Source organism: Ursus maritimus, unplaced genomic scaffold, assembly GCF_017311325.1.
Source record: "Ursus maritimus isolate PB19 unplaced genomic scaffold, ASM1731132v1 scaffold_2, whole genome shotgun sequence".
Classification (NCBI taxonomy): domain Eukaryota; kingdom Metazoa; phylum Chordata; class Mammalia; order Carnivora; family Ursidae; genus Ursus; species Ursus maritimus.
The window spans coordinates 54,376,742-54,401,531 of record NW_024424452.1 but is presented as its reverse complement, the minus strand read 5'-3'; the positions used below and the strand labels follow the sequence as shown (position 1 = coordinate 54,401,531).

Genomic DNA, 24,790 nt, shown 5'->3' with positions numbered 1-24,790 from the left:
TTGTGTGGGAGACCCAAGAACCTGTATTTTACAAGCAATCCATGAATCCCTTTATGACCAATAGAGTTGAGAATCACTCATTATTAGTACCAGGCTACAGAAGAGAAAGAAAACCGAGACACAGATCTTCAGTATGCAACCCAATTTCTTTAAGTAGAAGATTACAGTCTATTGTATATTAGGACAGAACCAATTTTAGCCGCAAAAGCTGTAATATTAGTTGCATTATAAATTAAAATGTCTTTCATTTATTTTTCTCCATAAATTTAGATTTATTTGGGTAATCTGAAAGATTATGATCAGTTCTTCTACTAAAATACAGTGAATAATAAATATCATTAATTATTATTATTTATTATTTTGAAGAAGGAATATATAACTCCTAGGCTTTAGCTGAATGCAATGCAACAATGAAATAGAGAAAATAGTTTCTGTGTATCAATTATAGCCCTAGCACTATGCCAAATGCTATACTAATTATGCAAATGAGTTTATATGTTCAATATCTTAAGGGAAAAAAAGAGAAAATTATTGTATATGTGCAGATTCTTGAATCCACTCATTCTTGACATAATTTCAAATCGAATTGTGAAGTCACTTTCTGAGCAGCCCTTGGTTTGAAGGGAAATGCCAGGACTGTCTCTCTGGGAAGCAACTTCGCATGTTAACAGGGCTGGAGGGAAAATCAGCAAAAGCTAGCAGAGTTAATTGGAGCCCTTTGCAACAAGTCTAAAGATACACTGGCGTGATAACTGCAGGGCTTTCTACCCTGAGGCTCCAGCTGAGGAAATGAACTTTCAAGAACTCCCCGTTCTGAACCCTGGCCTTCAGAGGGCACAGAATCCAGACCCTGTAGCCCAAAGGGGCCCATTTGCTCCTGAGTGGGGCTGTTAACCCTTGGACTCTCCACTGCTACTGGGATTTATCTCATTTAATCCTCTGGTAGCCAAATTCATGAATGGTAAATATTCTGCACCACTATTCTACTCTTCCAGGGCTCTTAGTTAATATTCATTTTCTTCCCTTCTGCTTTCTGCATTTTGTGTGACTATAATTTCCCACTTCTTCCCAATACTCAGGCACTTAATTTTTGTTTTTCTATGATTTTCCTTTGCTAATATTATCTACTTAATTTTAACATTTTATCATTTTTATATAGACATTTATCTTTTTTTGTCCTACATTTTCAAGTTTCAGTTGGGAGGTGAAAATTGCCATAAACATTTCTGTGTAAAATTGAGACTTGATCACGGTGTCCTTCTCCTCCCTCTCACAGTGTTTCCCAGTGCTGGCTGTACAACAGAATTATCTGCAGACATTAAAGATATCAATGCCCGGCTGCATTCTAAACCAAAAAATCAGACTCTTTGCAAGTGGAGCCTGGGCACCAGTATTTTTTTAAAGTTCCCTAGGTAGCTCAGCGTGCAACCATGGTGGAGAACCACAACCTTACAAGAATACCAATGAAATGACCAAATAGTTAGAAATACCTGGAAGGACACCAAGCAAAAACAAATGGACTACTGGAAGGAGAGCCTAGGGCAAACCCAACCCCCAGCTGAGTACAGAATGCCTATAGGTTCTCAGCCTCCTTCATCAAATACTGGGGAGAAAGGTGTTGAGATCTATACATTGCCCTGAAGCTACTGCAATTTTACCTCAGCTGACCTGGCATAATCCCAGTAAATGTTTTTGTTAACAGAAACTAAGTGCCTAGTAAGGTGTTTGAAAAATGATTTGATTTTCCTGAGCAAACACTCAGTCTGAAGGTAAATTTAGGGATGGGACCAGTGAACTGTGGATGTGGGAGCTGGGGGTGCATTTAACCAACAGGAAGAACATCTGTGACTCAAATGGAAGATGAGAGCATAGAATTCCAATACAGACTATTATGTTCTGGGGAAGACCGAATTCGGGAAACCTGCAAAATTTTTAACTCATCAGTTTCATGCTACTAATAAGATCTAAAAGAACTTGGAGTCCATGAAGCCAGAGTGGTAAACGACAGGGATGAAAACGGGGAATACTGAGAGGTAGGCAGAAATCCAGGTGAGCTGCATGAGAGGAGAAACAAATGCAGATCATGGAAAAGATGGAGATAGAAAAATTTAAAAATCACTTTAGAAGTTTCAAAGAGCAGAATCGATAGTGAAAAATCAGAATATGAAAAGGGAAACAATTACAAAGTCATAGCCTAGAATTCAGAGACCAAGGTGTATAAAGATAAGGACTAATTGGTTGAACATTGACTATGTGCCTGTTCCTGAGCAAAATATTCTATCGAGGCAATTCATTTTTTTTAATCTTCACAACAATTCCATAACATAAATGTTTATAGGTGAGGAAACTCTGATACAGGGATATGTTTTTTAGTGTGCCTGGGATCATACAGCTGACAAGTGACAGAGCTGGAATTTGACCCGAGATTGATTTGACTCTTCACGCTGCGTTCTGGACTGCAAAGAGAGACAATCTTGAAAACTGCTATTTCTTACCAGAAGTAACAATGATACTTACAACGGCAAACTTTCCAAGCCAAAGAAGGACCCAGGTCTGAAGAATAAAAGAGCTCGCTATATAACAGAAAGAAATATGAGAAGACGCCAACACATTTTACTATAACTTCATCGGTAAAGAACCTTATGTGAACCAAAAAGCTAAATTACCTTGGGCATCCAGCACCAGCATTGTCTCAGTCAAAGAAATACCACTTTAACAACCAAAAGTAAACATTACAATCTCACCAAAGTCACTTCAGAAATGCTAAAGGGGGATTAATTCAAGATCAATCACAAAACGGGTCCTGACCTACTTTACTTATGTTTCTCTCTCAATACCTTGTTATCGCAACCAAATGACAAAGCACCTGCCACTAACAATTTCCACACGCCTCGCATCTCCACCAAATCCAGCTCTCTGACTCGACTTCCTTACCCTTGCCTCACTTCCTGGTATTCTTTCCTCTTTACCGTTAAATGCTCCATAATCTTTAAGATTACTTCGTACATACATCCTTGGCTGTTGATTTCACAATTGTGAACAGCAGATATACCTTTAAAACCTCTTGAGGGAAAAAAGTTAAAGAATTCATAGTCCACACAGGCAAGAACAAAAAATAAAAGAATTGTTTAAAAAAGTATTAAAGAACAATAACAAAACTGGAAAGCATGAACTATGATGGCAGAAATAAGTGCAATTGTATGAATTATAAAAATAAATGTGAATGAGCTAAACTCCCAATTCAATTTCAAGTTGAATATAAAACTAAATCAAACTAGATTCTATTTATAGAGTTATAATTAAAATAATGTGACTTTGAACATTAAAATATAAATAATGAATGTAAAGTAATAAGAAAAAGGAAAAGACGAAGAAAAAGCAAGTTTCCAGAAGAGAAATTTAAAAAATTGCATTGATAGTTGAGACTTTTTCCTTAGTTTTCTACAGATTGAGCATATAAAAGTAAATAATAATTGGTCAGTGGTTCTCTAATTTTATTTTCTCTGTGTACCATTCACATGATTGACATGCCCTATGGCAACATCCAATAATATATTGTACTGGTTTTAATCTGGGGGTTTATTTTCCTCTGAATAATCTTCAGAATCTTAAGAGAGGCTGGTATAATTTGTAAAGCCTCTCTGTTCCCAGTTTCTGATATGATTTTATCTCAAATTTAGAATTACTAATTCAGAGAATATGCATTATATATTATCAATATGGCATCTCTAATATAAACAAGTATTAGTCTACCCTGAATGGAGAGTATAGTTTTTATTTCAAATTACCCACAAAAAACTAACAAAAATTTTTTTCAAATATTATATTAACTACAGAAAAATTTTTTAATAAGATGTAAATAAAAATAAAAGAAAAATGATGAGGGTTGCAAGACATAAGTCAAACATAAGTATAATAGTCTTCATATGTAAAGAGATACTTTAAATCAATGAGAAAAATGCAGGTCTTCCAACAGAAAAATTGACAATGAAACTTGCTAGGAATGTCATAAAAGAAGTACAGATGACCAGTAAACATTGAAAATACTTAATGTCTCTAGTAATCAAATAAACCAGATTAAAACCATATTCTAATATATTTTGAAAAATTACAAAGTATTTTTTAAACTCTAAAGAAAACTTGTTCAACTAGAATGAAATGAAATGTACACTCTTGCACTGTGCTTATTCATGTAAGTATATTTTGTACAGCCTTTTTGGCATACATTTGGCAGTATACAAATAACTGTCCTTTGTTGAGAAACTATATGTTAAGCGTTGTGCTACAGACATTTAAAATATCTGATAGCTAACGTTTACACAGTGCAATCCACGTGTCAAGTGCTGTCCTATGTGCTTTACATATGCATAGATACATTTGATCCTGACAGTTATTCTATAAAGTTGGTAATTATTTCATTCCCATTGATTTATAGGGAATCAGAAGCACACAAGTGTTAACTGATTTTTACATCTTTACATAGCTAAAAAGCATTACAACTAGGATATCATAATACTTAATATTTTTAATATTCTTCCAAGGTAAATATTACTCCAGTTTCCTGGAACAGGACTGTAGAAAAACAGAGAGTGAAAGATTCTAGGTCTAAACCCTGCGGTTCTCCAAAATGTGGAGTTGAGCTTCAGAAGGAGTAGGAAAAGGACACCAAATAAAGGGGCTGAGAACTGGGAGGTAAACAGAAGAGTCACTGAAGCAAAGAAATACTTCAAGAAATGGTAAGAAATCTACTATGTAGAATGATGTTAGCAGTGGAGACCAGGATTGTGAAGTGTTCTTTACAAAGGTAAATAGGAAGTTGTTGGTGTCCTTAGCAAAACAAGTACACAGAAGCCCCATAAAGTGAAGAAATGGGGACAACATCCATAAATACTTCTTGCTAGAAGCAAGTTTGGAAAGAGGAGAGAGGGAGCCATAGTTGGAAAGGAATTTAGATAAAAGGATGGTTTTCAGTAATTGTCTGCTTGTTTATATTTAACAATGGGGGTTGATAGTGTTTGAATGGTCGTGGGAAGAATCCATCTGGGCAATGGTTCTCCAACTTTGGCATGCTTCAGTGTCAGATGAGGAGGGCTTATTAAAACAAGGATTGCTGAGCTCTGCCTCCAGAGTTGCTGATTCAGCATTCAGTGTGGGTGGGCTGGAGAATTTACATTAACAACAAGGTCTCCGGTAATGCTGTTGATGCTGGTGAACCATAGCTTGTGAGCCACAATCATGGAGAGAAGTTAAAATATGATTGGGAGGGAGAGAAGCTACTGGTCACATCTCTGAAAAGGCAGGAAGAGTTGGGGTCCAGGGGACTTTTGAAGATTTTATTTTTTATAGCATAAGGAAAGCTTTGTAAAAACAGGAAGGAAAAGAAAAGAGAAAAGTAAAAAATAAAGATGATAATGATGGCAAATGCTTATAATGTGGCAAAAAGTTTTAAATATTTTAGTAAACATTAATGCATTTAACCCCTAATAACAACCGTACTGCTCAGAAAAATGCAATTAATATATATGTTTGCTAGTAAGAGTAACAGAAATCCTATATAATAGGTTCTGTTTTTTCTCAGGTGTCTAAGATGATCTAATACATAAGACCATCAGTTGATTTGGAAGAGGAAGAGAGGTTAGCATTTAGACAGTTTGGAAAAATCTAAAATATTAAATGAGGAGGATAGGAGAAGGAGCTTATTATAGAAATACGGTAGGGTTGGCATCATTACCGAATGCACATTTGAAAATGAGGACTGAGAATTTGTAGTGACAAACTGCTTGGGTTTTTTTGTTTGTTTTTTGTTTTTTTTTCCAGCCCACTTAGCTTTAACGTGCAGCCCAGGCAAAGGCAAACTATGAGCTTCATTGGTTGGGTTTCATCAGGTGGGTAAAATAGGGAAGAAGGAACTGGAAGATGTGAAATTTTGTTTAATTGGTTATAGATTTGGGTGGTAGTTTCTCAGGAATCTAAAGAAGGAAGTAAAGGTAAGATGGGGTTGACCCATAGATACTGAAAGATAATAAAGGCTATACTCTAAAATCCATATAATTTTTCAAGGTATAAAATTCTTTGACAGAGGAATATTTTTTTCTATCAGATTTGTTGATGCATTTTACTTTTTTTTTTTTGGTCAAAGGCTTAAATCTGACTTTCCATTTAAATGTGCTTTAACATTTCATGAACCTGAAAACTGCTGCCTTACTATCTGCACATGCATTTGAGTAGGGGACATGCGTGTGATGTACGCACACATTGCCCTGCCATCGTTCTGCATGGCTGGCATAGTGCCCTGTGAGAAATTGATTCACTGGTTTGCCAGTCAAACTGCTGGTGCTCTCATACTCCTCTACCTTGACATAATTAGGTTTAATCAACAATTTTCCAATAAATAATGGCGCTGTGAACTTGGGCTAGTCCCAAAGAGTACGTTTTTGCATGGTGAAATAGGTAAGCTGGTCCTATAAGTATACATAGGACACTTACAGGAGGTGTTTGGAGTGTTTAAGGGCTAAAGCCACCTGTGACCTTATCTCTTGGGGAGGAGAGGATATCAACCTTGTGATGAAGCTATACATGAGAGCCCATTAACATTATAGAATTATCCTCTTTATCCTGAGTAGATATAAGCTTCCATCTCATTAGATGGTTCTTGCTGTTTTTAATCAGGCAAAATATATGAATAGCTCATTTTGGGGGGGGAACCCTTGAAGAGTGTTTTTATTTAAAGTCAAAACAAAAAGAATATTAATAAAATCTACTCCCTAAGGAATCACCTTTACCTGTGAGGGTGCTGGTATTGACAAGCTCAGAACTGGCAGAGGGCATGCGCGGTGAACGGGGGTCATCCTCTCTGTAGGCCCGCAGAACGTACTTCTCAATTACACCTCTCACCACAACAGGTTCATCCCAGGTCACCTCAATGCTATATCCGTTTATGCTGCGGACTCTTGAGGGAGTTGGCACATGTTGTGGAGCTATGAAAGAATAAAAGAGAAAACAGGGAAAATGGCCATTCTCAGAAGACTATTGCCCGTATTCTTCACTTTTAATGGCCGCAGTAAATCAGACTCAACCATTAGCATAAATACAATTTATTAGAGTTGTAACTTTTCAGCATTGATTTAATATGACTGCACATCTTGAGCCATTCAGTTTAAGCGATATTTCAAAACCATCAAAACTCCATCGACATAACGTTCTTTCAAGTCTAGTCCAGTTTTTCCAAAAACATTTAATGTACCAGACATGTTTTAAACATCGCTCATAAAGAAGGAGGTGGATGGTAGGCAGATAACAAGTTCAAACAATATAATGATATACCCCTTTGCAGCAAGATAATTAGACTGTTATTATACATAGTGGTTTGACACTTTTATATCTTCAGCGTATTAGCCAAAAAATATCACAGAGGTGATTGTCTTGTACTTGAACAACTGATCTAATTTTCCAAATTCAATTGTTTTTCAAATTAATTTTGAAAAAGCACAGTTCTACCAGATATGATATACAGGATACATTCCTAATTGCATTTTGGGGGGTAGAGGGACTGGCGCCCTTGAGATTAGACAAAAATCACTTTCAGAGATGTTTTCTTCAGTGTTATCTCAGAAACCGTAACACAAAATGAGGAAGTTGAAAGGAGCCGCAAAATCTCACTCACAAGCCGAGTCCCCTAATTTTAAAAATCCATAACCTTTAACTATTTATTAGAGATTTCTACAGTTCTGATCAGTAACAACTTCATCACAGCCGACTGCTCTGGGAACGCTGAGAAAAACCCAAGAAACTCCATGGCAGGATGATGGATGAGAGGACGGCGCTAGCTGCCCGCGGACTCCCGAGCCCCGTCGATGGAGGATCGCTCTGGTTTTCCCGCATCAAATATCCTCCTTCTCTGACTTTACCGTTCAGACCAATAAAATAGGACAGCTTCAAAGGAAACAAAGCGAATGTAAAGGGTGGGGAGAAGCCCAGAGGCGGAGAACCATTGTCTGTGCTGTTAAAACACCACGGGCACCTACGGAAAACCCACAGGCCACACAATCAAGATGCGAGCAAAGGGACAGCGGGAGTGATGTTGATTTTATTAGTTCTGAAATGTGGTACAGGGCAACGTACAGTGCCGTCTAACAGATGGCCTTCTCATAAGGGACAGAGCAAAACTGACTCAAAAATAATTAAATAGCGCAATTATTCTCCAACCCTTGGGAGCATGTAGCTGCTTATTGTGGTCAGATTGTAAATATGAATTTATGGCATAAGACTTTGTGGTCAGATCATTGCTATAAATTCAGAGCTCTCTTTGCATACCTTCTCGGTGATACTCAAAATGGGGACTATTAAGCTATGTAAGCAATGCACTTTCTAGACACCTATTTACGTTGCTGACTGGGACTGAAAGCGGGCTTTAGAGTGTATTTGTTTTTTTTTTTTTTAAGATTTTATTTATTTATTCGACAGAGAGAGACAGCCAGCGAGAGAGGGAACACAAGCAGGGGGAGTTGGAGAGGAAGAAGCAGGCTCATAGCGGAAGAGCCTGATGTGGGACTCGATCCCGTAACGCCAGGATCACGCCCTGAGCCGAAGGCAGACGATTAACCGCTGTGCCACCCAGGCGCCCCTAGAGTGTATTTGTTAATAAAGTAGAGGAGGCGAGATAGGGGCAGAGGATATACTGGTAACAAATGAATATTTTATATCACAGCTTTCTCCAAGCTCTGAAGTCTTGCCTATAAATAGATGACAATTTAAATCATCTTGGAAAAGTGTCAAGTTGTCCTCTTCTGGAAAATCTGTAGGCAAAGAGCTCTGAAAATTATTCTTAGTAGCCCATCTCAGTATTTAATTATCTTAGATAAAGAAGATTTCTCAAAGTTGTCTGTGTTAGTAGCCCCTGGTTAATAATGAGAGAATATCTTGGTGAAAAACACACCTTTAGACAAACTGTGACTTAAGGATAAACTTCCTTCAAGAGACATAAATGGCAGTCTTTTGAAATGTGTTTGACTCCCTGACCAATATTTGACCCCAAATGGTAAAAGGCTACTGATTCACAAAACTTTGCATGATGAATGCCTTCTTGTGATGGTATCACGTGAGAAGATGTTGTGATCACTGTGAGAAGCCCAGAGCACTTATAAATTGGTTGTCTGAGATCCAATCTAATACAATCTATCTCCTGCTGTTTTCCCCTCCACTCAAGAAATTTAGACCAATCAGCAATTTCTATCTTGGGAGAGCCATTTGAAGATCCTAATTGTCACCACCACGGCAAACATCTGCCATGATGCGATAAAAGACACATCTGCTTCCGACCAGGGTATGGTTTCAAATGTACCCTCTGTGGGAGAGAGGCAAGAGGGTGCCTCCCCCACCCAACGGTAATCAATCCTGACGTTAGCTTCTTGGGTTCTATGCAGTCTGTAAAAGTTTCCTCTCCTTAGATACACGACCATAGATACAGGCCTATCAAATCCTTAAGTCAACTTGAATCTCCTTCCTTCTGCATTTGAAGAGGAAAGCATCAAGTCTGAGCGAATACTTACTAAAGAATTGAGAAATCAAAACACTGACCTCCTCAGCATTAAACACTGACATTCGCAAACCAACCCACGCTCTGTCCTAAGATCACCAACCCGCTACTTGCGTCAGGGTAATACAGTCTTTTCTTTTCCTTGCATGCACAGACATGTATGCACAAGCATGTGCATGTGTGTGCACGTATCCACTTTAAGAGAAATACTATTTACCTGCTGCTGTTGAACGGCCCCGACTCCAGTCACTGGATACAATACCTCCTTCGTGTGAGGCTATCACTCGATACAGGTATTCTTAAATGGAAATAGGAAGACAGATGAAAATATTATTCATACGGACTAGCAGTGGGCTGGCAGGGAGGGAAGAGGCGACAAGTGGGAGACATGTAACATTTAATTTAGAGCACCTCCATGGTACCTGTAAAAGGCTGCAGACCACTGTCGTCCACACTAGGCTCTTCTCCCTGGTAAACCAGGATGGAGTCATTTCCCCTGCAGTTAACAATGCTGTCAGTTGATAGGCATCCATCCAGATTGACTCTGACAGCGCTGCTGGACACAGATGCCAAGTTAACGACAGCACCCCGTGCAAATTTAACATCCTTCATGCAACCACCGAAACCTAGCAAACAGTAAGGGATTAATATCACATAAAAGGCTTGAGTCATTAATTACCAATCATTTCTGTCCTCAGCAGTACTACGCTTTGAAGAGGTGTGGGGGCTGCTGTAGAGACAATTTTTAAACTTTTGAGTCTCATTTGGAAAATCCTTTATGCCTCCTTCTGCTTTTTACCAGGCTAAGTTGTCACGAGGAGGTTTTTGAGTTATGTTATCTTGAAAAAAACATATAAGGTGATCATTATAATTCAGCTGGATTATATGCGATTGAAAGTATTTATTATACTTCTTTAGACTCACATTTTCTCACTCTGTTTATTCTTATGAAATAAAATGTAGGCAATTAGACCTTATGGTAGAGGGGTAGACACATGTCCCTCAATTCTGGAAAATTCCGTCACCTATATAAATCATTGTTTTAGTGCTAAAAATAAGATTTGAAGGAGCACAATTATTCAACAAACTCACTGGGGGAAAAATACCCTTTGAGGATTATTATGCAAGATAGTGGGAGGGAGAAGGTAGTTTCAAATTATACTGGAATCCTGAGATATTGACATGAACTCCGTTAGAATCATTTCAGAGTTATAGAACTAAGTCCCAGTTAAATCAGCATAGGAAGGAGCCATCACTACGCGCCACCATTTTCCCTGAGTTCCATAATTTTGACTCTCCACAGTGGGTCACCAGGTAGCACATTCCGCTCTGGCAATGGCAACACCCGCAGGTTTCTCGGAATGTGTATTCTACCCAGTCGACTTTAGCACGACCACGGTGCAGGGGAGTTCTGGGAAGTTTACCAGGGAATGCAGAAGAAATGAATGAGGAGGGTGCTCTGCTCTCTTGTTAGAGGACCGGAGGGCATCCAGTCGGCCAGGAAGTAGCAGTGGCTCTGAATTACATGCTATTTTGTGTAAACAGAGATCAGCTCAATGAGGGTTGGCAGCACTCTGCCCAGAACACTGCACAAAATTGTCAAAGAGGAGACAGACTGAGTTTGAGACAGTATACACACACGCTCTTTCCGAACAAAATGCTGTCAAGTTTGAAAGGCCCCAAACACAAGCTTCACTCTTTTCAAGATGAAAGCACATCAGCAGGAAGAGAAAATAAAACATAATGCAATGCCTAACAGTAAAATAAGCTAATAGCAACAATGACCATATTGTTCTCTTCAGCATTTATACGATGTTTTATTATGTCTTCTAACACATTAAGTTGCAGCCTAGTTCCTTTTAAAATGTCTTTGCTAGTATTCGCATTCCTCCAGGCCCGACTGATCAATACTGCTCATCTATCTTGAACACACAGTAGACACGCAATAAGTTGGCTGAGTTGAAATAAAAGCAATGAAGCTCAGTATGAAAGCAACTGCTTGAAAATTCAGAAGTTAAGAATTCTGATTTCTTTACCAGCAGCAATTTTCCGATGGCTCGGAGTTCAGTTACCTAACTTCTCTGTACCCCACTTCTCTACCAACAAAATGCGAACCGTGGAAAGGTAGCTTTGGCAAACCCCTGAGTGCTGTTACAAGAAAAGTCCCATTGCTGTTTAAAGCACACAGAGCTTCAGCTTTGCAAGATGGAAAGAGTTCTGGAGATGGATGGTGACAATGGCTGCACAGCAATGGAAATACACTTAATGCCACTGAACTGTACACTTGATGGTTAAGATGGTAAATTTTATGTATATTTCATTACAATTTAAAAAATTATAACTAAGAAATGCCTTAAGAATCAATTCATGGGATGGAATTTTAAATTTGGGAAAGGCCCCAGAGGTAGACTTCCTTCATTCTGGAGATAAAGAAAAAGGTCCAGAGAGTCATCGGATGAGGCTTCTAAGTATTAATCCTCCTTAGGAAGTCGTACTCCGGCCTCAGGCCTTGGAGGTGACAAATCCTGAGCTCTAGTCTGTGGTCCTCACTGTGCTAGCTTAAAGCAGACAGAGAGTTTTGTCCAATCAAGTCACCGTTCTTCCAATTCTGCACCATCAGAATAATTTCCACCAGAAATACTCTTCAGTTACCTTCAAATTTTGAATGGGGTGTTAGGATAGGAGGAGGGGAAAGGGGCCTATCTGTGGGAGAGATGGAGATGCCTCCTTTGCTTCCTTCTGAGAATCAAAGATGACTCCCCACCCCCAGGCCTCTGAATAACTACAAGGTGGCCCAGAATTCTAAGTTGACAAATCAGAAAGACAGTAGCCCTACTGGAGGAGGCAGCCCAAAATGGGGGCACTAGCTGGTAGGAAGGCTGGCTTCCAGCCCCTACTCCTGCCTTCTCCACACAGGGCTTGGGTCAGAGCATAATCTGCGATCCCATGTGCCACAGCCCCGTCGCCCCCAACTTGCAGGTAAGTGATAGCCCCAAGTGGTAGTTCTAAGGTAAATGCCCATGATTTGAGGTGACACATCTTCAGCAAATTAGGTTGCCCAGCATTTCCAAACTACAGAGGAAAGTTAATTTGCATTTGATTCAAAGGAAGATTACAACATTAATGGATACGGGAAAAAATAGCATAATATGACCACAAAGCAGAGCCTCTGGAAAAAGCTGCTAATTAAGAAGCACAGAACATTTTTAAGACCATTTGAGAATGGATTGAAAAAAAATACAATAAGTGAACATGATTAATTTTAATTGCAATTTACTACGTACTGGCAGTACCCCCATATGGTGAATATTCTCCTGATCGCTGTATAAAACGTGAAGTTACCTATATAGATAAGTATCATTCAAAGCATCTGAGTCAGAATCTTAGGGAGTAGGGTCATAAAATCTGCATTTTTAATAACCTTTCCAGGAGATTCCAATGTATCTTGAATAGTAATAATAATGACAGCTCATTTTATTGAGTTCTTACTATGTTCCAGCTACTATACTTCAATATTTTATCAGTGGCTTGAGAACCACTGATATGTATGATACTGCAATGATAAAAATTTAGTATTACCCATCAATAAAATATCTTTCAGTCTCACAGATTTAGTCATAGTGCAGATTAAATTATCCCCATTGGGTTTATGTTGACGTGTTAAACTCATAATCATGATCGTCTTATAATTTCAGTTAATATTTGGCTAACTCCACGTCTCTATGCCCATCATAGTAATGTTTTTTTGTGTACTTTTCAAAGTATAATTGGACATATGCAGGGGATTTTTTTCCTAGATGTAAGTAGGATCAAGTAATCTTGCTCACATAAAGGGTTTTCGAGCTCTTTCTAACCTCAGAAACCTGAAAACCAGGAGAAGCCCTTATATGAATGTAATATTTTTAGCTGCTGTTACATCTTAAGTGCCTTGAAAATGTCATTACTGTCTTACACCCCAGATATTCATTAACTCCTTACTAGTACCCTTCTAAAAGTCTCCTTAGAGCTTGCCATATATTTTCTATTCAAAGGCATTTAAATCTTTATGTACTTACCAAATAGGCAAAGACTGCTTCATGGAAATTTTAACCATTCGTGGTACATAGATTTTGAAATATGTAGAGAACGTTTTCTACATGGGAGCATGCTTAGTCGCAAACTAGAAGTTTCTGTGCTTTCCCCAATTTGTAGAAAAGGAACACTGGCCAATGCCCATTAAAGAAAACACTTGATTATAATAAGAAGAGTGGATTTTGACACCAGGCAGCCTGAGACAGAAAGACTTGCTCTCTGCTTACTGGCCATGTGACCTTGGGCAGGTTACTTTGCTTTTCAGTTTCCTCATCTGTAAAACGGGGATTTAAATAATAATATTGAACACAGGGGCTTGTTATGAAGAGCTGACTCACTTATTCTCATGTAAAGCTTTCAGAACCATGAATTCTGCACACAGCATACGTTAAAGTTAGCCTTTTTGAATTAATAATTTCTCTGATTATGTTCAAATTCATTATATGAGTTAAATGCTTGCTTTAGTTATAAGTCATGTATTCATGCACTTTTTCTTTCATTCATGGTTATTAATAATAAATGAAATATAGGTTTTTCACCAGTATGCTTAAAATTCAACTAAAGCCACCCTTTCATGTGTTTTGCTATAGAGCTCCATGGAAATGCAGAGACAATTAGCAGTTATGTCAGAAAAAAAAATCCCAGTGAATTTAATGCCATTTTTCTTAGTTGTGCACAATACCTAATTTGTGTTTTTCACCAGAAAATGATCAGTATCTGAAAGACCCAGAAAACACATTAGGAAATATATACATAAATTACAATTATATTTGCTGAAGACAAGTTAGAATAAGTATACTGATTATAAACAGGTGTGAGGGCACGGTCTTAAGGGCAACATACAAAACTATTTGAAGAAACATTCTGATTTTTTTTAGAGCTGCAAAAAAGGGGTAGGTAGGTATTGCTTCCAACCTGACTCTGTTGTTATATCTTAAAACACAAACCCACTAAAACCTGGTAGGACCAGAGCTGTATTTATTTGGGAATTCCTCCAGATGGACTTTACCTTGTTCCAAACTCAGGTGTTTAAAAGAGTCCTGCAGCTCCTGTGGGGTTCCTCCCATGTAGACTGGGGAATTCACCATCAGGGGCTGGGCTCTGGACTGTGACACACACTTCCTCAGTTCATTCATGCTTGCTGATATGATGGAACCTTTCTTTTTAATAATCACTTTATTCCACTTTCCATCACAATAGGACAGCCCGACCCATAGATCCACTTGTGTCAAGGAAAGACTGGTATTTAACCGGAAGCTCAATATTCCACTCTTCAGTTCCATCTGTATTTCACATTAAAAAAGAAAATAGGTATATAAAAAGACTGCAGAATGGCAGTTTGGGAGAGAGCAGAAGGTCAATTTCTTGAAGAAAAGCAACAAATTTCCCTGAAAGCACTCTATAAAAATGTTCTACTTTATTCTAAGCGGGACTGGAGTAACACATAATGGAGTACTTTGCAAGCTTATAATTGACGGGAAGAATGTTGTATTGAGTCAAACAAATTCATACCCAGTAATGATTATACAATGTGATACAACATAATGTAGGCAAAAACTTTATTTATTTTTTTTGTATGCAACACAGGTAAGATTAAGCCCTGGCATAAGTGACTGAATGACTAAAGAGAATAGTTTGAACTATGACTCTATTTTTACTTGAGTTTTTAGAAAATGAGAAAATACTACCTCATATATCAATTTAATTTTGGGGAAAAATATGACAAGACAATAAGAAAATGAAATGTCAAGCCTGATTAAGCTTATTTTAACTGGTTGGTGAACTCAATTTCAAATTTGTAAGATGGATTTTGATTCAATATTTCAGTTTTATTATTCTAAATCTCTAACGAACGTAATTGCTTCTATGTGTATTCTTTTAGATTAAGGTGTCATTTTCTAATACAAATATATTTTACCCAAATTTTCATGGTAAAGGAAATGCCTCCATATGTTTCTCATCAAAATGTTACATGACAATTATTTTATCTACTACGTTTTTATTTTGTTAGAACTCAAACCAGCAAAAATAGGATACTTAAAAATTTGAGATCAATCATGTCAAATGAAATTAAGTAATTCCAGATAAAAATAATTAGTTTTTCTATGTAAATATCATTTTTTGTGAAGTACATTAGATAAGCAGTCATGAATCCATTCATTCAATAAATATTGAGTCCCCCACTATGTTCCATGAACCTGCTGCTAAAAGATAAACATTGTTCCCAAGAATCACATTGCCCAATAGCAGAGGCAAACATCTGGGGTAATACCATTACCAAGAGAAGAACTGGGTACAATGACAGCAAGGAAAGGATATATATTTTGTTCCCTGGGAACTGAGAAAGGTTGAAATTAAGACGTTTGGAAGTATGTAGGATTCATGGAGAATCCTTCAACAAAGGGAGATGAACACATTCAGCGGCATGGAGATATGTATGAGCTAATTAGGTTTAGAAAAAAAGACTAAATTAGGTAAGATGGGATTCATATGGTGGGGGGAGTTAGAAAGAGTCCCACCAGGTATGTAGAAGCAAAGTTTTGGAGGATTTTGATGATATGGAAAACGTACATCTTTCTCTTGTCTGTCTGACACTAAAGGCTATATTCTTTCCACTATTATCTTGTGCTGAAAGTTTACCCTACCAGTCTTAGGAAGTTCGTACTGGAAATGAAAGCTGCACTGGAACTGGAGAAACCTATTAGGGAATCACTACGGTTGTGAGAAAAATTTGAGAACCATTGAAACACAGGTAACAATGGTGAAGACAGTGAAAACTCAGTCAAAGAGATATTTTTAAAAGCAACTCAGCTTTTAAAGTCTCAGCAGGACTGGCAAATAGCTGAATGTGTTAGATGAATGAAAAGGAAGTCAAGGATACCTATGTTCTTTCTTGCTTGGGTGTGTTTTACCACCATCACAATATGGAAAGCACTAGGGAAGAAAGACTTGATATTATCATTGTCAGTGAGAAATGAGGTCAATTTTAAATATACTGAGTTTGAGATGTCTGTAAACATCCAGAAGAAACTTTTTTTGAGGCAGTCAAACATAAAGATAGGCCAGTAAAATAGAAAAAGTTTGTGAGAAGATAAATAAGATCATCTAGTTAGTGTAAAAGCAGTGAAAAGGTGAGAGATTATAGAGTCCTCAGCCAGACCGACATTTTAAGAAGAAAATAGAGTAGATGTAATTCCTTAAGTTGACAACGATCTTCTTGGAGAAACCATAAGGATTTAATGAAAATCAAGAGCAACTAGTATTTTGGAAAGTCAGTAGAGCAGAATATTTTAAGAAAAAAAGATGATAGAGGAAGATCAAGTAAGATAAGGACTGAAAATTACCTATTAGACTAGAAAGTGCAGGGGTCACTGGCAACATTAGAATGTTCTGCAGTGGAATGTAGTAGGAGCAGGAATCATAATGTGCAGTAGTTTTGAGGACAGAAATGTGATAATAAAAAAAAAGTAGAAATAACCAGAGTAATTACTTTCAATGCAACAGACTATGAAAGGAAGGAAAGTACAAAGGAAGAACTTTCAAAGTCAAAAGGAAAAAAATGTAAAATAAATGAGGCTCAACCATTTTATATGTTGAGGGAGAAGATCCAATGCAGAAGGAACACTGGAACTAACAAAAAGGGGAAAATTCACAGCACAAGCTCTTGCAGGAGAAGGGATAGAATCTAGAGTAAAGATAGAAGTATTAACTTTGGTTGGAAGCATGGTAATTATGTATTTGTTCTCCTGAGTCACGAGAGTGAAACCACACTTGGCACATAAAAAAAGCTATAGGTCGAGAGTTTGGAAAATGAAGAGATTATGTTTCTTTCCATTCTAAGAATGAGACTCTGAAGACCTTCAGGTTGTGGTGTTTTCCAGTGCTGACATTCTTTTTCTTTCATGTTCCACATCTAACCTATGCACAAATCCTATAAACAAGAAACACTGTTGAATGAAGGAATCGGAAAACTCAAAACTCTGTGTGTCACTAGTCTTCATACTTATATTGGTTCTCCCATGGTGGTCAGTAAACTGGCTGTTGCAACTGAAAAGCTAGGGAGCTAGACTGATTGATCCGGAGTTGTGGAACTGAAGATGCAAGACGATGGTGTTGACAGAAAAATGGTTGAAAAGCTGTATTATGGTGTCTGAGGTAAGGAGCAAGGAAGTTAAACAGAAAGTGGTCTGACAACCAATGGTCTCAATGTCTTAGTGAACTCAGTAAGAGAGAATGAAAGCTGTAGGGTTATGAGGTTATATTTTGAGATTTAAGATTTTAGCAGCAAAAACTTTGAGTCAATAAGCTCCAGAGGATAGCCATGTATATTGAGGTTACTTAGGATAACAGGAAGAATTTTTATTGAGAGATAATCTGGAAGAAGCCTAAGTCCTCAGATATTGAAAAGTAGAATGTAAGGAATGTCTGCTTCCCTTACAGCAATACTGGAAGTGTGAAAAGAAAGTCTAGCACAACACATAGTAGACATTCAATATATATTTGTCTTAATGTTTTGATTTGTCATTAAAGCTTAAAGTCAACATTATTATTCAATATGGTGGAAATGTATTAATTTCCAAAATCAATGAATGGAGGAAGATGGAAGGTTGGAGGGGGCTATAGCAGGACATGTGACCCTCCAATAGTGGCAAGTGGTCCTTATGAGGAAAGGCCCAATGAAAATATCTTTGCATCTTCCCCAGAATTTATGCACATATAGATGATTAAAGAATGCTTAGTGAGGATCACCCCAACATGAACTCATTTACAGGTTCACTCATTCATTCATTCAACAATCTTTATCAAACACTTAACAGGTGCAAGTGGTAGGCACCGAAGATAGATCTGTAAAGAAGACAGCCAAAGCCCTGTGTTCAGAGAGATTACATTTCAGTGAGGGAGGCCAACAGTAAATAGGAGGACAAATAAATTCTTTAAGTAAGCTGAAATTTTAATAAATACTGTAAAGCGATATATTTCTACTTACCTGGTCAGCAAAACTGACGGTATATAATCTAGGACTGTACAAAATCAATGAACTGAAAATATCTTAGAATCATAAAATCACCAAGATGTGTGTTTTATTAGCTATTTGCCTAGATATGAGCAATGAGGTTAAGATGTTCATAATTTTCCCTTGATTCTATGCAAGTTCTTTAATAAAATAACTTTTTAAAAGTTAACATTTTAATCACATACTTATTTTTGACAATGATATCTGACTGTCTGATTAAAGCAAGTAAAAGGAGTTACACTTGCCCACTATATTTAGAGAAATGTATAAAAATGTTCATAGCAGATTTGTTTGCCATAGCAAAGACATGGAAACAACCAATATGTCATTGACAGGAGAAGAGATAAATTACACAGCCATGAAAATGTGTACCTCTATGGAGAACATGAATGACTCAAAAATAACGTCGAGTGCAAAAAACAATTGCCTAAAAGTAGAACATGACGCAACTTTAGGAATGTCAAAAACAAGAAATTTTAGGCATTCATACATGGTGTTCAAACTATAACAATATGCAAGGGGATAATAAACACAAAATTCTGATTACATATTAGTTCTAGAGATAGATAAGGACATGGGATAGGAAAGACCCTACGTAAGTAAATGCAAAAAGTGATTTTTTTAGTTCTTGGGTTGGGTGGTAGGTTCATGAATGTTTACTGTACTTTTATAAATTACTGTATGTGTGTGTATGTGTATAATATGAAATATATTTATTATAGGGGCACCTGGGTGGCACAGTTAGTTAAGCATTTGACTCTTGGTTTTAGCTCAGGTCATGAGCTCATGGGTCCTGAGACTGAGTTCTGAGTCGGGCTCCATGCTTAGCAGAAAATCTGTTTGAAGATTCTCTCCCTCTCCCCTTCTTCCACTTGTACACACACATACACTCTCTAAAATAAATAAATCTTTAAAAATATATATATTTATTATATATAGTTTTTTGACACTGTTATGTCAAAAATTAATGAAGGAAATAACATTTTTTGAATATTGGGAAACTAAATGGGATTTTCTTAATTCCTCATAACTACTCTGTTTTGCTAAAATTCAATTTTCACAGGAATAATGGTCATCTTAAAAAATCATGATCCTAAAGCACAAAATGTTTCACAGGACTCCAAAACTAAAGATGACTTCGGGAAGAAAATGAAAACAAAAGTGAATTTCAAAAGAAATCCCAATTTAGCATATTATAAACTCATGGCTTACTTAAAGTTACATCTGATATTTTAAAGTAAATCTAACTAAGTAACTTTACATACAGCAAGAAAATCAGGTCCATCTTTGTTGTAAACAAAAAGAAGCAATCCATTCAATCGGTCAGTTCTGAACTTAAAGGAAATCTCAAAATCCATTCCACCATGAAACACATATGGATGAAGTTCCAGGAACCCTTTAAAGAAAAGGAAATGTACATATCAGCATGAGCAAAGCACTACTGTCAGCATTGTAAAGACGGTACAAAGACTAGGACGTATATTGTCATTGAGTAAATCTCTACAAAAGAAGATGCAAATCGATGTTAAGAAATCCCCCTTGTAATTGTACAGAAGTGGCAGAGTGAACTCGATATACATTTTAAGAGGAAGCAATTTACTCTCTAAATCATGGATATGATTAAGACTATTACTGTTTTCTATCGGTATTCACAATAAGAAATTGCATTGACTAAGATAAATTCAGAGTAATGACAGTGTTGAGAAAAGAGCAATGGAAAAGTGCACAGAGTAGGATATTATTTACTTTTCTATTCTGAAGGTAGTTTAAGCAACTTAATAAGTAACCAGCTTAGTTAAAGATGTAGGAGGCAGCAGTGGCTTTGCATTTGAAGAAGTACTTTCTACCAAGTCACCGTACTCCCTTCCACCCCCCACCCTGGTTGTCTGCCAGGCAGAGACTGCGGCTGGGGAGGTCTGCCAGGGACACTGCCCCTCACCTTTGTGGCAGCCTTAGGAGCAATGGCAGTAATGGCAGTGATATCTTCCAGCTTTCCCTTAACGGCCTACTCATCCCATTACATAGCTGAAATTTTACTCTTGAGAATACTGTCCGTCTATATAATGGGATAAATAGATATTTGTGGATTAACCTGGTAAATAAAATGCTTTCAAAACATCTTTTTAAGTAAAACCACATTCTAAGTAGAACAATTGACTTACCAAAAGATAGTTTTGACACTACCATATGTCAACCAAGAATTGCCGTGGGCTAACAGAGATCTGATATATGAATATATGAGTCTTACAACTTATATTACATATTCAGACTTTGATAATATATCTATGTATATCACGGCATAAGTAGGTATTTCTTTGATACTAAGTTCATGTGAGGTCAATGTAATTGGACCAGGGAGATCAAATTGTGCAAAGGATAGAACATACATGCTAAGCAATCATTGGTATCTGTTTTAGAACCTTACCTGTTCCTAGGAACTGGGCTCCGTCTTGTAACGAAGTGGGGCAACCCTCCCAGCTGTTATACACGTTGATATGTTCTTCAGCACTCTGCCAGACCAGAGGCTCCCAAATAGCAAAAGGGTTATACTTCTTCATAAAATACATATCCTTGACACAGCCCACAAAACCCTTTTGGATTATGTCTGTAGGAGTTGGTAGATATCAAGAAATATGTACTTTGAAAATTTTTTTCAAGCAATTAATTTTATGCGCCATTAAAATTAAAGAAATTAATTTAAGCTCTCACTACCTATTTACTGCAAAACTCCTAACAATTCACGTAAACACCACACCATCACTTGTGCTAAGTGGTACAATTATCTTGTTTAGCCCTGGTTCAGTAGTAGCCAGAATATTGCCTTCTGAACTAATGAGGTTTCATCTGCCACTAATCTTAAAAATAAAAGTGTTATAACAAGTTTTTAAAAATTTGAAGGAAGTGTTTCTATTAAATCTATAGTTTGTAGTTTAGTTTCTTCATCATGATGAACCAGTCTGTTATACAAGTGAGTCAATAATTTGATTTCATATTTAGGAATTAATGCAATGTTGACCTTAATTTTAGGACACCCTGGACCAGGCAGATGTGGAGTTTATGAACATAGCAAGCAGGGTGGTAATAAAGGGGTTGGGAAAGAAAGAAAGTGAGCAAATGAGAGAATTAGAGAAAGAGAAACTTTTCATACAGCACAAAGCTTGGTTCTTGGCTTTGGAGTGTATGACCTGATTCTAGGGAAGGTATTCACCAGCAATCAAAGTTCTACGAAGTCACTTTATATGCACAATATCAGATTATTTATTTATAATGAAGATATGTCCTCTAGAGGAAGGGTACTTGGTGTCAGGGTATGTTCTCCTCCAGGTGCATGGATGTACCATAGCCAAGAAGTGTACCTGAGGGATAAGGAACAAGGACAAAGGCTCGAGAGCACTCACTCTCTCTCTCTTTCTTTCTCTCTCTCTCTTTCTCTCGTGTGTGGGGGGGTAGTGTGGGGGGTGGGTGTGGGTGTGGGTGTGAATGTTTTCAAGGGACTTCTCTACCAATCTAAAGTAGTCCAATAAAAACCCTCTCTACTCTAGAGATATTCCTAAGGAAGTAGCTATGTTCAGTCTTGGGTCTTTAAATATATCCCTCTCCAAATTTCACTGAAAACATTTTATTCTTTTTGATCTTCATCATGATTCTCTGAAGACCACCACACACGCACAATTTATACTTATCTAGGTTCTAGCTCATTTGTAATATTGATGTAGTTACATTTTACTTCCTGGGAGAGACTGGGAAGACACCCTATGCCCTTCAATGAGAACATGGGAAAACAACCCTAAATTTTAGCAATGCATTTGGAAAGGTGATTTTTTTTTCTGCCTAGGGTTAATTTCCTCCATATTAGTTTTTATTGATTTCACTTTGAATCAGTTTTTGTTCTCTCATTCTAAAAATATAGGAATTAGGAATTATTTTGTCCCTGTCTCAATTATAGTACTTACAGAGTTTGCTCAACATTATATGCCCTCTATTACATACCCTCTATTGTGGCAAAGACAACATTTTATTCATCTATGGACTTCCAGGGACTAGTTTAGTGCTGATCACATGCTCAATACTCAGGGAATGTTCTTGACCCTATTTAGAGTATAAATCAAGCCCATAGTTTTCCATTTCTGTGTTGCTTCAGTTTAAAATCTTAGAAAAACTGATACATAATCCTAAAATAAGATATCTTTGACTGAAATTAGTATCATTCATTTCAGCAAAAGTTTAATAAATTCTTTTTATATATCAAGGGCTGGCACCAAGAATTTAAATGCAAATAACACACAGTTCCTTTAGAAAAGAAGACCCCTAAGGGACTTTTTTGGCATAGGGATATAGGAAATACAGCATGAGATAGAATATAATATTATTATTCATACTTTAAAATAATGTATTCATACTTGATTGTGCTATAAATTTTGGTGACAACATATAAATCCTAAAGCTTCAGCAAACTTACCGGGATCCTTCCTGAGGATGGTATAACCCTGTGGAAGGCCTCCCACAAACACTCCTGTGTTCCCTCCAATAATAGTGCTCCCATTCGGGGTGGCAGAAGAACCTATGGAAAAGGAGATAAGAATTCCAGATTCACCAGGATAATCGGGGTTCTACTAATTCAACAAATGATTAAACCCTTCACTGAGCTTCTAGACAGCACGCTTTCTTGATTCTCCTCTTTTTTACCTTTCTTCAATGCTTTTTCCTCATTGTCCTGAGATCTTGATGTTGGAAGGACCAGGCCTCCTCCCCTCTCAGATCTCTTTCCATCTCCACATGCAAGGATGTCCTAAGTCCTCTAGAAGGATGACCTAGATGGCTGGACACCTATGCAAACGACCAGGCCAAAGACCAGAAGAGGTCTCAGTCCTTGGCTATGTTGTATAACAATGCAAATCTCTTGTTAAGACTTCTATCTAACTCCATCCTTTCTTGGAAGTAGGGAGATTTTTATTTTTATCCTCAGAACCCAAACAACTCTAATTAACCCTACTTACGTCTGGTCTTTTGCTGTTAAATGTCATCGTTAGCAGACGATTCCCAATGTATAGCCTTAGTCTGGAAATCTTTCCTGAACTAAGAGTTGTATCCAGAAAACTACCTGATATATCCACTTGGGTGCCTCACAGATACTAAGACTGAATGAGTTCACACTTAACATCTCTCTCCACATCAGCTTCTCCCATGATCCTGCCAACCTTCGTTATGGCAGCCACATTCTTCCAGTTGCCCAGACCCTAAACTTAGCAGTCATGGTCTACATTAGGGGTTAACAAATTGCTTCTGTAAAGGGCCAGGTAGCATATATTTTAGGCTTTGTAGACCATGCAGCTTCAAATGGCCACAGACAATAAGTAACAAATGGGTAGAGTTGTGCTCCACTAAAACTTTATGAAAACAGTAATGAGTTGGATATGGCCCATCAGTAGTTTGCCAATCCCTGCTCCTCTTGAATCAAATACTTTTAATTTAATATGTACAATATACCCAGATTTCTCATTATAACCACAATTTTACTTCCCTGGTTCAAGAAACCATTTTTTCTTACCTGAATTATTTTATAATTATTACAGAAGTTTATTAACTGCTCTCCATGTTTCCACCCTTGTTCCCACTTAAAATTCATTTCCAAAGAGCTTCCCTTTTCTAAGGAAAAGCCCACAAGGCCCTATGTAATACAGCCCTAAAAGCCTCTCTGATTTCAGTCTATTACTAGTCCCTTCACCCACTCTTTCCCACACTGGCCTCCTTGTTGGTCCTTGACATGTCATATATATATTTCCACCTCAGGGCCCTGGCACCAAATATTCCCTTGGCTTAAAACATTCTTCTCCTTGTTATTCACCTGGGTTAACCACTTACTTTCTTTAGGTCTCTGTTCAAATGTCACCTTATCAAAGAGGGCTTTTCTAATAGTCTTTTAAGAAATCAAAACAGTCCCTCCCCAATACACACACATACACACTTCTTCTCTTTTCTCGCTTATTATTTTCAAAATATACCACTACCTGATAGTCATTCAATATTTACTTATTCTGTCTCCTGCCCCTCCCACCTAAAATATAAATGTTGCTCTTTGTATCCAGAGTTTCTAGAGCAATACCTGGCATACAGTAGGTGCTCATTACAATTCCATATTTCCTGAGTATATTAATAAAAGCCTGCATCAT

The 24,790-nt window shown here is 37.4% G+C and overlaps 1 protein-coding gene across 1 annotated transcript in view; it reads right to left on the bottom strand.

The window, feature by feature from the left end:
- Positions 1-24,790, bottom strand: part of USH2A (usherin) — a 676,781-nt gene that overhangs the window by 382,764 nt on the left and 269,227 nt on the right. The window contains exons 23-29 of the mRNA XM_040636016.1: positions 23,080-23,181; positions 21,046-21,225; positions 19,886-20,016; positions 14,616-14,889; positions 9,958-10,161; positions 9,753-9,833; positions 6,783-6,977 (exon numbers count right to left, since the gene is read on the bottom strand). Of these exons, the coding sequence (XP_040491950.1) occupies positions 6,783-6,977; positions 9,753-9,833; positions 9,958-10,161; positions 14,616-14,889; positions 19,886-20,016; positions 21,046-21,225; positions 23,080-23,181 (1,167 nt within the window). The remainder of the gene's footprint in view (positions 1-6,782; positions 6,978-9,752; positions 9,834-9,957; positions 10,162-14,615; positions 14,890-19,885; positions 20,017-21,045; positions 21,226-23,079; positions 23,182-24,790) is intronic.